Here is a 16,106-nt window from a genome sequence, read left to right as displayed (position 1 = left end):
CCCCCTCAGAAGATGATGGGACCCAGTACAGCGCCATCCTTCTTGGGGATTGAGCTGGACTCGGAGGCCATGATGATCCGCTTGTCTGAAGACAAAAGGACAGCTATGCTAGCAGCAGTGGCTGAGATGCTGCGCAGGCACAAGATGACGGTAAAAGACATATAGGTTTTACTGGGATATCTCAATTTTGCCTCCAGGGTGGTGAGAGCGGAGAGGACATTTTGTAGGTGAGTGGGTCTGGCAGGAAACAAAGTACTTCACCACCCCGTGAGGCTTACGGCAGGTACAAAAGAGGACTTGCGCATGTGGTGTGCCTTCCTGCAATCCTTCAATGGCATCCCTTTGCAGTCGTGGCAGGAGTGCGAGTGGGATGCACAAATATGTTCAGATGCGGCAGGCGCTAGAGGTTTTGGCATCTACTGGCAAGGATGGTGGTAAGCTGAGGAGTGGCCACTTGAGTGGAAGCAAGGAGGAGGAGTATAGCCCTTTTGGAGCTGTTTGCACTGGGGGTACAATCTATGTGTGGGGTAAGTAACTGGAGCACAAGAAAGTGGTTTTCAGGGTGGATAACTTGGTTGTAGTGCACGTGGTGAACAGGCAGTCAGTGAGGGATCTACAAGTACTGCAGGTGTTGAGCCTATTTGTATTGGGTTGTTTTCACCATGACATTTCCTTCAGGGCAAGGCACGTGCCTGGCGTGAAAAACAACATTGCGGATGCTTTGTCTCGTTCACAGTGGGATAGGCTCCATGGGCTGGTCACGGACGAGGAACTGGTCAGGACGGCGATGCCGGAGGTGCTATGGAGCATAGGCAACAGAGGATGCTTCTCTTGGTGGTGAATTCTTTGGCACCTTCCACCAGGCGGGCATATGCGCTAGCATGGCAGGTATTTTTGAGGTCTAGGGCAAGGAGACGGGCCCGGCCGGGGAACAAAGTAGAGGGTGTAGTGCAGTTCATTATGGAAGTTATGGAGAGGGGACAGTCAAGGGTGACTACTGCGGGTAAGTTGGCGGGAATCGCCTTTGGAGGAAAACTATTATGGGGGCATACACCATAGGCTGGAGAGCTCGGAAAGAGGATATCGGAAGCGTGTGCCAGAGACGTGGGGCAGAAGGAGACAGCCAGTAGCCCATTCAAGCAAGGTCTTATAAAAGAGCTAGTGACAACCCTCCACACAATCTGCATCGGGGACGAGGAGGCACCGCTATTGGGGACATTGATGTCTTGAATGTTCTTCACAGCCTTTCGGGATTCAGAGCTTTTGGGGAAAGGGCATTCAGCAGGGATATCTTGGCAAGAGGTGCATGCAGGCCAGAAGGGAATTTGTGTTTTTCTGTGTAGTTCTAAAACAAATCAGACCAGTGCCTGATCCGCCAGTATTTCTGAGGAAGTACCCAGTAAAAGGGCTATGACCCTGGAACTTGGGGAAAGTACTGAAGGATCAAAGTAAGGATTTGATGGGGGGAGTGTTTCTCCATAGAGATGGGAGGAAGGTAACATCCTTTCAGTTACTTGAGGTCACAAGGAAGTGTTTGATGGCCCTGGGCTGTGACACATCGCTGTTTGGTACTCACTCCTTCAGAATAGGAATGGCTACAGAGGCAAGCAGGCAGGGGTGGGGTAGGTCAGCAATTATGGGCATGGGGGGTTGGAAGTCAGATTGCCACCAGTGGTACATGCGCAGCAGGGGGGCGATGAGTTCTAGGGGAATCGGGTGGTGGGGCATTACTTTATAAAGGAGGACCAATTTTGGAGAAAACCTGGATTGGACTAGGAGCGCTATTGAGTGCATTGGGAGGGAAAAGGGGAATGAGGTGAGAGGAATTGTTGTTGGTGCTAGATAAGCTAAAATCTAGGTGCGCATGCCCAGACCTTTTGTTACCTCATTTGGGGGAAAATTATTTAGTGGTGAAAATGGGTCTAGACATGATGAAAGCTATGAAGAAAGATTTACTGGAGATCCAGAGGCAGCGGAAGGGTGGCCATGTGATATGGACGGGTATTGTTTCACAGAGGTCCTGGAGGGGAGCACAAAAACCGGGGGACTATCGAGTGTACGCGTAGGAAGGTTAACAAGGAGATGCAGGGTTTTTCGAAGGCATAGGGATCACTTATTTGGAGCATGTAGAACTGCAGTATGAGGACGCAGGTTTTTTTAGGGTGACAGACCTGTCCTTCATGGGCATGGAGCTGCACTTGTTGCACATGCGGGAAAAAGTGAAAGAGCTTTACACGAGCCTTAGGCACTGGGGGGCAAAAGAAGTTGAGCAGGCCGCCTTTTTCTGGTGGCAGAGCAAGGGCGACTTCATATGGTATACAAATAGGTATGGCTAGCGAACCTTGCAGTACACATTGAGAATAAAAGGGGGTGGACAACAGCAGGCCGGGACAAGACAGGAAGTAAAACGTTGCATTAAGAGTTATGCTAGATGCACGTTCATTTGTTATGTTGCATCAGAAGGCTGTTAATGATAAGACACAGTTTCAACAGGAAGTAAACAGTCTGAACTGTTAAAGTGTACTAGATGGCATGGTTAAGGTTAAAGAGTGGAGAGAGGGTAGAGAAGAAAAGGGGGGTGAGTTGTGTTAGGTGACTGGCTGTATAGTGATATATATAGGTTTGTAAGGCAAAGGCCAGGATTTTGAATTGCAAGTGTACTTGTTTTCCAAAAAAGCGGCCTTTTTCACACACAAGTCAGTGTTGGTAATGCCCCCTCTTCCCCAATCAATAGTTTTGTTAGATGATATTTAGTCCATAATATTCTGGTAGCATAGCACTACAGAATGAATGGCCCAGGGTCAGTATGTATTCTCCTTTGCTGAAGCAGATATTCTACAATTACTGCAGCCTTTGCTCCTCAGACCCTATTTTGTGTCCTTGTGTTTCAGGTTCCTAATCATAAGCACAAAGACACCTAAGGAATTTTGGCAAATTGGAACGTAGACAGACTATTGTGAAAAGAACACACATCAGTAGAATGTATCATCTCTTTCCTAAACACAATAAGCAAGGTGGAGTTATAGACAAAGATATGGCTGAGCTCCAAAAACCCTGAACCAAAGACATATTACATGGTGTTAGGACACAAGAAAGCAGTGGTCTATTTTAACCTGTTTAAATATAAGTACTATCTCATTCCTTCAGTGTACACATGAATGTATCCTTAAAATGATACACGTCTCAATGGATTTATGTTTTTCTAAAGATTACATTTCATTAGATTTTATAATTGTTGCATGAATAACATAAATACATTTTTTAATGTTTTATCACATGTGACCTCGCAAGTCCAAGGTCACAGTAATATTTAACATTGGACACAATCCCTAATTGACTTTATTGAACCCTCAATGAATTCCATAATGACATAGTCCTACTTGTTTCATTTTCATTCAAATGGCAGACCATTTCACTATATATATTTTTATGAATGTTGTATAGGTTTTCTTAATTGTGGACTTTAATTGTTTTGGTTTTTACCAGGCTGATAATCACTTTAAAAAAGATGTATTTCAGCATCCCTCAATGTCAAATGCAATGCCTTTATCCAGGGAACTGACCAAGGAGATCCTCTGTTTTGGATGATTAAAAGCTAGCATTACTAAGGTTATTTTCAACTGACAGGCTTTTTCACCCAGTCAGGCCTTTTCTTGCCTTTGATGTGTTTAAATGTACTTATTTCTTTCGTAGGTTTTCTCCAGAGGTTTGTGTATGTTTGCAGTGTAGGTAATCCTTTATTTGTGGATGGCTGGTAGTTTTTCCCACATTTAGCAGATTTAAGTGACTCAGGACTTGAGAGTCCCAGGGATAGGTGGACCATGTGGGACACAACTATTTGCTCATCATTTTACTCACTGGTTCTGGTCTCACTGCTGTTTGCTTTCTGACCTCAATGCATCAAGCACATAATGCGAAACATCTGCAGAGCTGCACTGTTTTATGTTCAAAGGATTCATGCCTTCTCATGTTCTGCCGCACTAAGGAATTGTAGTTTTGGTTCTTGGAGTTACATTCTCTACTGTGACAATTATCACATGCTTCCTTGCATGTGCTGCTTTCTGCTTCAGGATTTCATTCAGAACCTAGCCAATTTCTGTGTTAAAAAGTGCATTTTAAATTGAAATCACCAATACTGTTTATCATGTTGCGCAATCTAGACATGTTTCATGAGCTGCTTCAGCTTTTCCCTTGACTCTGATCCAGTCATGCAAGAAGTGGTAGGATATACACTATTTTAGCTGCACTGTTGCACCCTCCATTCCTTTAAATTTTAAATGCATATTTATTGTATCCTTATCAGTGAGGAAATTGTGTGTGTGTTCTTGTCTCTTGGAGTTGCAATTACATTTTTTCTGGGAGCACATGTAAATGAAAATGTAAAAGAATCAGACAGGCTTTGAAGAATGCTATGTGTAATATGCTAATGACAATGAACTGTCATCTTACAATTTATTTTTATTCTTATGAAGTAATAGCTCACTCGCCATATTGAAACAAACATTTCACTTTATGGTACCTGAACAAGGATAGACATCATGGCCCGTATTTATACTTTTTTTGCGCCGCATTTGCGTCGTTTTTTGACGCAAAAACGGCGCAAACTTGCAAAATGCCATTGTATTTTGTAGGTTTGCGCCGTTTTGCGTCAAAAAGCGGCGCAAATGCGGCGCTAAAAAAAGTATAAATACGGACCCATATTTGCAAATCAAATTAAAAATGGTAAATTAAAATGACTGAGTAAATTCTTTATTGTGTAATTTTCTATTAGATCAATTACACTAAAATGAGTGTTAATCACTGATAAAGAGTATAATTTACCATCCATTATGTTAATAAAAAGTGTAACTCCATATCTGCAAAGAGGGTTGTCTAATGACATTTTATGGGACCTTATATGCCCAATATTAAATTAAAACTAGTGATGGGTGATTGAATAGGATGTTATCTTCTTCTCTTGACTTTGACTATAGGTTTTAATAAAAAGAATCACATTAAGAACATCTACATAGATGTTCTAGTGGTGGTCAGAAACCTGTCAGAGGAACAGTCTTCAGATATTCTTATAAATTAGATCATACTAACCAGTCACATGCAGCTTGGACACTTCTACCACCTGTGGAGGCCAGCGCTTTTTGTCTGCAACAAAGAGAACAGAAAATGTGCATTAACTGCAAAAGACTACCTATCCCAATAGTATCAACAGATAAATGTCTTGCCCCCATAAATATACTTTAGTGTGATTTAATAAAAAAGCCCTTTTCTGATGCCAGAAGCCTTTTTGGATATATTCTTGAAACCATAAGTTAGACCTACTTGCATATCTTGGTAAAAAAATGTAATAGAATATTAAGGTTTACGTTAACAACAATAATAATAATATTGACATAATTATACCTCTGACAACAATGATAATAAAATACAATTTTTAATGATAACGATAATAAAATGACAATGTTGAAAAAAAGCAATAGAAGTAATCATCGCACATCCTCATCATTATCATAAAATACAATAACAGTGTTAATAATCATAACAGTACTTTCTATAATTATTGTTATTATATTGCTATTCTTATTGTCATCCCAATAACCGCAACATTGCTACTACTGATAAAAATAATAAGAATAACCTTTTCATATGGTGCTTATTTCTTTAGATTTACAATTTCCTTGCAATCCAAATAATACATGTCTCCATTTTCTTACTTAGTTTTAAACTTTGGAAGAATGAGAGGGTGATCTCTGCATGGAATACTAGCCTATGGCCTATATGTTAGACCCTGTTTTCAGCAGTGTTTCACTCATTGAGCTATACTAACGATCAAAAGCTAATTCATTCTGAATGAACCATTCCATAGATCCTTCTGAGCTCCGCCACTATAGCCTTAGAGCCCACCACAGCAGGCTATACTGGCCATTAAAGCCTCGCTCCAGCGTTATAGCCATATTCCAAAAACCAACCTTATTCCATAAATAGAGCTATGATTATGTGACCTTATAATCATTCTTTGTTTAGAAGAGAGGATCATAAATACCATGGAAGTAATTTGAAATCATTAACTTTGTCAACTAGAATCTAAATATGTAATTAAACTCTGAACAAACCAACCATATGGGCTCAACAATGATGAAGAAATCCACATATATCTGTAACAATTATACTAAAAGCAAAGTTAGGATCTCATCAATCTGGGGTTCATAAACAAAACAGGACATGTAATAATTACATACTTGGAAAGCTATATATATATATATTTACTGAGGCCAATAATTTGGGTACAGTGTGAAGATTCGGAGATAAACATGGAGACAACTCCAAATATTGGTGGTTTTGGACAAATATTTAGAGTATTACATGTATTTGGACAATCCTTCACAAAATGTTTAGAAGCGACTAGAGTGTTGAAAGAGGAATAATAGAATTGGTGCGAATTCATGTAGGTTTTCTGTGTTCCCTCTTTTTCCTTTCTTTACTTTCACAGGGTTGTTTTGAATGGTATTAAGCACATGATTGCAATTGCACTATAGATCCCAGAATGCTGCACGATATGCAGGATGGGCCAATAGTTAAATTAGAAAGTAAAGATGGACTCGCCACCGTGCAAAAGACCATGATGGTCGAAACACGTTGGTGGAGCCATAGTGTGGATTAATAAATATGTTTATTTATAAGTGCCTAGAGTGCAGCAGTTTGTCAGTTTTCTGTAAAGAAATGTATTTGGTGGCTCGTCTGCCTTCTTTGCTTCTCAAGACAGCAAAAACACAGATGAACAGAATTACACAAAACGTGGCATGCAAACAGGTTTTTACTCAAAGAAGCGCCTTTGCTTGGTTTGATGCAAATCTGTTCAGTAGTTATTGGGAAATTAGCATTTAAAAGTATTCCAGTTTCAGGTTGAACAGATTACATTTTAAAGATAACAAGATTGATAAATCTGTGAATCACCCAAAGAACTGTGAATCAACACAGGGTTCATGATTCCAAGTTAACAAAAAAAGGCATATAATTGGTCTAGAGAGTTTTTTATCCAGCCGTTCATTGGGCATTGGCAAATCCAGCAGGGGGTTTGTAAATCTGCTGTGTTTTTAGTGTCTGGTATCACAGAAACATTTCTGCTGTGGCTGCATTTAGCCAACATGTTCCAATGTGCCCCCTGGTGAGATTTTTTTTTTAAAAGAGAACACACAGGGGTTTGGCCAACCTAACCTGCCTCAAAGGCCAATGGAAGAAGGCCTCAAAAGCACAACTAGCAATAAAATAAATATAAAAAAATATTTTTTATCAAGGGATTGGCAAATCATATGTAGACCACCCTGGACCACAGGATTTGTATATTAAGCACATGATTTGCAAATCCTGTAAAAGAAATGCAAACATAAAGTATTTAGCACACTACTACTGCCCTTGAGCAATAGGCACATCTGGAGTTTGGTTACATGTAGCAAGGTGGGTGCCTAGCCGCAATCCAGGACCTGTGGCCAACCCTCCTGCCTCCACACTGTGGGTGTTGGTCACTCTTGGGAAGTGTTGGGTGCAGGGCCTGGCTGCATACCAGGTAATGCAGCCAGACCCCTGCTGTGCATGACTTTCTCCAATGTGCAGTGGGTTTGGCTACCCAAAGAGAATTGGGCACAGAGAATGCTAGGAAAATTTAGATGTGGTATATCATCAAGAAACCTCAAAAGTTTATTAAAAAAATAAAGTTTAAAGAAAGGTTATGATCATTTTTGGTTTTAAGACCTCAGTGTACATTTAAAAAACCTTGCACACCCCTGTAGGTTGAATCAAAACCACTGTTGCATGCCACTCAACAGATGGCCTCGTACATAATAAAACTAGATTTGTGACTCAATAGATGTCCTGAGTGCCTGGTCATTGCCCGCAACACACTTATGTCAGTGGTTCTTGGCCAGGCAGGTTGAAAGCAAAAGCTTCCTCCACATTTTGTTGGCTCGCACAATGTGCTTGGCACCTTCAAAAACTGTTCAATCTCATGATCAACACCCTATAATCTCCAAATATCATGCGCAGAGGTACTGTCTGCGCACCGTGATACTATAATTGGATTTGAGTTTGTGGTATGCAATAAGAGAAGAAAAAGCTTTTTTAAAAGAGTTATGATTTGGTAGAAATCCTACTATGCACTTTTCAGAGAAGTGTTTGGACTTATGAGGTTTGGAGTTTTCAGTATAACATATCTAAAAGTGCTCTGGCTTATCATTTTAAAGTTGGAAGCATTGTTGTGATGTGCCACATGGGTAAGATTTAATAAGATGTGCATTTATTTGTGCTATGTATTTGGTAGGAATGCTACTCAGATATATTTTAGTGGAATCCATGCCCAGAAAGCCTGATTTGAGTGGCATTGTTCAGCATCCTGACTTTGGGCCTATATGTATGAAAAAGGATGTTTGTCAGTGTAATGTCAAGTGTTGGGTTACTGTCTGAGCGGATGGAGAGGTACTAAAACAGTAAAGGTCATTATTGAGTTTTGCGGCTTTACATTACTGAGAGATCTTACCCATAAGCTCAATATTTGACAGCCACTCTTCACACAGTAAAAACACAGTGGAAAAAAGAGGAACAACTAGGAATGAAACCCACTAATGCAGAACCACCATTGCCGGAGTCTCTCATCAAAAATACATTTTGATTCAATGGAATCAATTCTTAAGGAGCTGGTGGAAGCCCACGATCCTGATAAATTAACTTCGCTTCGCTTAGCACTAATGGTATGCAATCTGAAATAAGTGTGATAGAGAATGAGGTGAAAAAATAAATAGTAGAATTTCAGAAATGGAAGATAAAATCAGCAACACTGAGGAGTGAAAATTTCCCATGTTAAAGAACTCGCCTCAGTTATGGCTAAACACTATCCTATTTCTTCCAACAAAGTTTCAGAATTAGAGGACCACTACAGAAGTTGTGATCGGAGTATCTTCAGAATCCCCAAAGGCTCTGAAGGTCAAGATCATAATGCTTGTATAAGATTTGAGGAAACCTGAATTCTGAAAATGACTGGTATACCCTTTAACAGAATAAACTCATAAGGGCAAATAAGGTTTCGTCCCAATCATTGTCCTATATTGTATATCTGTAAACCACTATTATTCCAACAGACAGAATTTATTCTTCACTTCATGAAAAAAAGGATCACCCTTTATGGGAACGTAAACAAATCTTCATATCACAGCACCACTTCAAACCTACAGTAGATTTGAGAAAAGGAACTTTGGCGGTGAAACCCAGACTAAGACTAGACACCTTGAATTTTCCTTTGCAGGTCCATCATTATTCAAGGATTTATTGAATAGATCTGCACACATCTTTCAACTGACACTGAGTTAAAAAGGTTTCTAGAGGAACTAGATAGTGCAGAAATGGAAACCAACTTCAAAGTAACTTTTTGCACTTCCAATCAACACAAAACAGAACCTATGCCTTAAGGAGTTGGCAACATCTCTATGCTCAAAAGTACCTAAATGTTGTAGGTTAGTACTAGTTTATTGTCATCCTACACCACATACATTATTGGCTAACTCCTTAGATGGAGTTTGTATCGCCTGTGGTAACATCTATCCCTATCTTCATTTCTCCTACTTCGGTTTTCTGCAACCTTAAGTTTATTATGCTCCAGTAACATCATGATATGAAGAAGATTATCAATCATTCAAAACCTTGTCATGTTTCATAATGGCATATTTGTCATGCTGTTCTCTTCCTTGAGATAATTTAGACATAGCTTTTAATGTATGATATTGTGGATATTCCTTATTCTGGTTATTATTAATCACATTGAGAAGCACATAATTGTGTTCATCCCATTGAAGTTATATGGCTTTGAAATATTAATCTAAACTGTGATATTTGAGCTCATCAGTCACCAATGGAATTCAATCTCCTTTATTTCTCCACTGCTTAGAAAAGGTGGTGACTGGGAGGGGGATCAGGAGGGATGGGGTTGATTTGTTCTGCTATTTTCTTTGTAGCTGTTCTTGATTTTGCACATCTAGATTATTTGAGGTCTTGTTATCCTGTCTCCTCTTATCCTTTCCATTTTTGCACTTTTGACTTTTATTCTCATCATCATATCTGTTGCTGCTTCTCTTTTTCTTTGGATCATTCGCAGTTGATTGACATTGACATGGTTTTAAGATGGCTTCCAATGTATATTATTGCCATTTATTTGATGCAAAATACAAAGGAATTATGTAGTTGTTTATTATATTTCTTATCCATAATGTTAGATGTTTTTCTACGTCTCATATGGGTTTAACTCACCAGGTGAGGAGACGCAAAGTATCAGAATATAAATATAAACTGAAAGGAGATAAAATATTTTTATAAGAGTCCAACATTGGTCAAAATGAGGCACTCTATTTGAATTGAAAATGGGTTGCGAATGTAGACCGTACAGCTTCAGATGGTAAGAAAAACGGATTAGTAATGATGATACTCAAAAAAGCTAAGATTTATGTACTGTCCACTACCAGAGATAAAAAAGGTAGATGTATAATTTTAAAGGTGAATAGGGAGAGCAAAGATTTTTATGTAATCAACATATATGCCCCAAATACAGACAAGTGAGAATTTTGGTCTAATCTTGCCCAAAATACAGGCTTTATTCCAGATTATGTGTTGATCTAAATGACAGAGGCTCTCAATCATCCATACAAGTATGTCCCATTACTACACACACTTGTTCATACATTACCCAACACTATGCTCTCATTGGCACATGGCAGCCCTATCATACTGCCTTTAGTCACTGTATGTGGTGCCTTAGTCACTGTATGTGGTGCAGACCATAGTATCTGGCTCTTTGAAGATGAGACATGAAGCCAATGTAGCTGTGTATGGGGCTATGTGCAAATAATGTACATGATACTTGGCCTTTAGTGTCTCACAATGTTTTGGACTTATCAGGATTGGTTCTCACTACAGAAAAGGTTACCCAGCCCTGGCCTAGATGATGTTTGCAGCCTGGATTGGTAACATGAGGAGATAGTGTCAAGGGTACTCAACAGATCACTGCCAGTTAGTATTTCCCAGGAATTTGTAAATGTTTGAACAAATCTGTACTGACTGTTTTGTGTCACATCACTACAAACAAACAAAATCACTCAAAACCTTTTTTGTTGTTTTTCTTTCTCATCCATACAGGCCAATGCCCATCAGAAGCGGAAAATATTGAAGGCCATCGCAAAGAAGGTGTGAACCCTGGTGGTCCATAAGTGGAGCAGCCTGCACTGCAGGAAGAGGTGGGAGGACCAGAAAGTCAGCCCAGTTTCAGCTCCGCCAGGCCCCCCACTGAGACAAATGTGTGTGCTGCACCCTGACCCCCTCTAATGGCCTGCATCCTTGCAATGGCCTACCCGGAACTTGATGAGCGGTTGAGGGCCCAACAGCAGCATCAAGGGTGTGAGCTATTGTATGTAGCTATTCTTGCAGTTTAACCTTTTTAATCTGTAGCAATGTTGTTTGGCATATACTTGACGATTGACACACATCCAACGGAAATGAGGGTTTCTGAAGGTGTAAGTTTTTCAGACGGTGTCTGATGCTGTGTTTGGTTTATTGTTTTGAGCTACAGGTTTTCCCTAGCTTCATTAACACAAGCCAAATACTGTTTTGAGCAGACACATCTGCATGCACAAAAGGGGTACTTGCATTTTCTACTAGTTATGAGGGACATTTGTACCAAACATGCCCCATTTGAGGATTGGGTCAGGTGTGATGCTCCATCACAAATCCGATTGTGATGCTCCATCACAAATCCGAGTAGGTAATGTAGGCTCTATTAATGCTGGCATGGCATAGCATGCACTTATGATACAGTTGATGTTTCAGACTTTACATTGATAAGTTGGTACAATTACAATATAATCGTGAGTATCTGCTCAAAACACACTGTTAAAGTGTACAAGCGCATCATTCCTTATCCGAAATGTGTTACAAATATGATTCAACAGCAAGATTCGAGTCATTTTGTGTAGACAGTAGAGGATTTCCATGGAGAATTAGTCCTTCACAAATGTGCATGTAAGCCAGTCAGTGTCAAGCAACATGAGTTTTATACCAAACTGTATTGATTGAAATAGACAGGAATGTGCCCACATTGGGGACAGAGTTACACATACCCCAAATTACATTTAAGTGTCTTTAGTTATGTCCAGATGAGAAATCAATTAAGACCAGAAAAGTGTGATGTAACGTTCCTTCTGAAAATGTACATTTAAGTATCATGGACGTTGGAGTGTTCCATCTGGATAGGTCGACACCAGGCCCGAAACATTACATCTTTTGGATATGTGGATATGTTTTTGCTCTGTACTGAAGTGAATGTATCCAGACCTATATATGTACTCAAGCTTTCAAAGCCATTTGTCATGCAGAGAAACAAAAGTGGATGAGAGACAAAAGGCATAATTGGCTGAAGAGCTACCATGAGGAATTTCTAGACTGTGAGCAAATAGTTTGTGGAATTCTTCCCTACATGCATGAGATACTGAAGAAAAAGAAGCAACGTTTTAGAGTCTTGAAGCTGGTTTAATATGTAGAGTTTGTAACTGTTTTGTCAGTAAAGTTCATGTTCCATTCTATTTACACAGATACACTCAAACTGTTGCATCTGTGTTTTCAGCATCATCTTGGCAACGCAAAGGTGACAGCAGCCACGTCGGTGGGGAAGAAGCTGGGCACTATGGTACCAGTGCAGACACTACTGACACTGAGTGACCCAGTGCCACAGAGGGTGAGGGGACTAGCACAGAGGCCACCATTGACTCAACATCATCTTCAGAAGCCTCCATAGAAGACCAGTGGTGGCGGGCCCTAGTGTAACAATTCCTCCTACCATTGTCCACCATCCACATTTCCATCTCCACTCTCCGTCTTGCCCCACCCCCAGTTTGCCATAGCCTCCCCCCTAAAAGGGGTAGCGTCACCTTTGCTGCAAGCACCTCCCCTCTGCCCTTGTCTTCCAGGCTATTGACCTACTGCGGACTATCTCTGTGGGCCAGACTGCACTTGGCCAGACTGTACTACTGAACGCCATCCAGGGGCTTAGGGGCAGATCTATGGAAAGTGGCGCTGCAATGAGTGCAGCGCCACTTTCCCTGTGCCTCTTAGCACCCCCTGCCTCCACCACGCGTGCAGCGTATTTAAAATACGCCACACCATGGTGCAGGGTAGGAGGCAATAGAGTCATTTTTCATAACGCTATTGATGTACTCTGCAGGAGTAGTGCCAAAATATTGGGGCTACTCCTGCAGAGTGCATAGGGCCCCATTCTAAAGAATGGAAGCGCCCTTTTAATGCCTGCTCTTGAGCAGCAGTTAAAAGTGCTGTAAAAAATGGCATAAGGAAAATTCATAGATTTCCTTTTGCCATTTTTCCGGCTCCCCTAACAGGGGAATGCCCCTTTTGCATACATTATGCCTGGCGCAGGCATAATGTAGTGCAAAGGGTAACAGAGTGGCGCAATGCATGCACTGTGCCACTCTGTAAATAGGGCGTGGGGATTTCAGCCTTGTTGGGCCACATTAATGTAAAAAATTATTATGTTAATGTGGGCCAAGGAGGCGCTAGGGCATTACAAATATGCCCCTTTGTGAGCAGATGACACAGATGCTAGCGTACCTGGTTGGCATCCACACTGCTATGTCTTGCCTACAGAGGTCATTCCAGGGTCTGGCCTCCTCACTTACCGCAGTCTCCCACCTATCCCAGACTTCTGCCCCAACTCTCACCTCTTCCCCATCCCGAAACCCTCTTACCAGCCCTATCCAAAGCACACTCTCACATCTGCACGCACCCACTCAAACACAAACAAGCAGCACATCCACACACAAACACAGCAAGAAACAGACACAAACATACAGACAACACCCTCCAACCACGACAAACATACCCACTGACATGACGCCCACCACGACACATACATCCACACCCACCACCACCACACCTGCATACATTACACCCACCATGACAAACATACACTCCCACCACCATCAAACATGCAGACACAACACCCACCAAAACAAAAACATCCACACTCACCAACACACACAAACACACACACACACATGCACCAGCACATTCAAAGGCACCATAACCACACACAGCACCTCCATAGCACACCCATCCACACATACATTGCACGTTACACAACCTGTACACAAACACTCACACTCACCCATACAACAGACACCCAGTAAGAGACACAAACCAACATGTACACAATATACACCAGACCCACAGGCACTGGCACCATCAACAGACACATGCACATCAGACACTACCACTCTGCTACCTCCTAACACCAACTCTCTGCAATCATCCAACCCACTTTTCTAAGGAAGACCTTTTTGTCCTGGCCCTGATCCCTTCCACATCTCAAACCACCCATGCCAAACGTCTTTCTGACCCTTGCACATCCCAAACCACCCCTCCCAAAAGTAAATCCACCCCTCCCAAACCCACCCTTTCCAAACCCAAGGATGCCCCCCCACCAATTAAGACCATTGAGGTGCCTGCTGTCTGCCCAGTAGATGCCCCATGCGGAGGAGGTTGATTCTGGCAATGTGACCATGATGCAAGTACTGCATCTGCAACCCAGGCTTCGTACATTTGGGCTTTGACCCCTTCTTGTACAGTTTATTTTGGAACTGAATTTTGAGAGAATTCTTGTTTTCATGATAAATATTTTTATTTGACTATACCTTTGTCCTGGCCTTATTTTTGGATTGTTTCCAGTTGTGTGCTGTTGATGTTATTTCTGCTAATGTGTGTGCCATGCACTTTTTCCATTCTATTAACTTATTCTTATTTGTGATAAGCACAGGTTTTCATTTTTGGATATCTTTTGAAGGCATACCTTAGTATTGTACATTTGTGATTTTGGAGCAAGCAATCATCCTATTATTGGACACTTGCACCAAAGTTATATGTGGTTCTGTTTTTATGACTGGAGAATGCATATGTGTTTATTTTAACATGATGTGTCTATAATATACACAGATGCATTACACAGAGAACCTGATGCTTTAAAGTTAAATGACATCTAATGTTTGGCATAAATTGCACAAACCAAGGGAACATGTGACCTTCATGCATCTCTGACATGTTTGCAGTTTAGAGTTAACATTAGTTGTACATTCTGTGTACACCCACTTGTAGCATTTTGTAGTTCAATTATCGTGTATTTATGCAGTTCCTATTGCGTGTACTGTTTATGTTATTGATATGATAGTTTAGGGAAAATTACTGCACACACCTGTATGAACACATTTGGAGCTTAGATTTATATGACTTTCTGTGTAGGTGTCCATTGCCATGAGGGCAGTTAGTAATAAATTGGTGAGTGTTTCTGATATATCCAAGTGTGGGTTTAAACATTTTCCTAACAACGACATTAAAGACATATGCATTGCACATCATTGTACTCTTGCTTGTAAGTTTTTGTTATACATGCACAACTCTGGTGGTAAAGTACCCCAACGGTTCCGAGGATTACATGTAATACAGTGACTTACCTTCTGGTCCAGAGAAAACGGGGTTGATTTTTGTCTTGGTACTGGAGCAGCTGCAATGGCAGGACTTGTATGACAAGGTTAATGGTTCCAGGAAATGGGAAAACTCTGAAAAAGGTGAGCTTCATCTTTTTATCCCTCCCAATCCACCAACTAGTGTGTGAAGGTTTAGCCACCACAGTTGCGTCAGTGGGAAGGCACATTGTGATTCGCTTAGTGGTAAAACTGGCCGGAGTCCTGCCGCTTTTGCCTATGGCACCGTCGATGCGGGTGACTGCAGTTCATTGGCGCCTTTTGTCTGTGGCCCCAACAACATCTAAACAGAACAGGCGGACAGCCAAGATGGGTGACAGGCAATCAGATGGAAAATTTAAAGCGGGACCATAACGGCCAACAGATAAATCAGGCCCTAAATGTCATTCTTTCTAGTGGTTTTGACCTAAAACAAGGTACAAGACAGGGTTGTCCATAACCACCAACATTGATTCTGTTGGTTATTGCACCCCTACTGCAAATGATTAGGACACATATGTTTATCACAAGTGTTCATCTCAATAATATCAAAGTTAA

At 41.1% G+C, this 16,106-nt stretch overlaps 1 protein-coding gene across 1 annotated transcript in view; it reads right to left on the bottom strand.

Annotated features, from left to right (window-relative positions):
- Positions 1 to 16,106, bottom strand: part of UBASH3B (ubiquitin associated and SH3 domain containing B) — a 574,305-nt gene that overhangs the window by 313,488 nt on the left and 244,711 nt on the right. The window contains exon 2 of the mRNA XM_069224422.1: positions 5,086 to 5,139. Within this exon, the coding sequence (XP_069080523.1) occupies positions 5,086 to 5,139 (54 nt within the window). The remainder of the gene's footprint in view (positions 1 to 5,085; positions 5,140 to 16,106) is intronic.

Source organism: Pleurodeles waltl, chromosome 3_1 (genome assembly GCF_031143425.1).
Source record: "Pleurodeles waltl isolate 20211129_DDA chromosome 3_1, aPleWal1.hap1.20221129, whole genome shotgun sequence".
NCBI classification, from domain to species: Eukaryota; Metazoa; Chordata; class Amphibia; order Caudata; family Salamandridae; genus Pleurodeles; species Pleurodeles waltl.
This window is presented reverse-complemented; position numbering and strand designations above follow the sequence as displayed.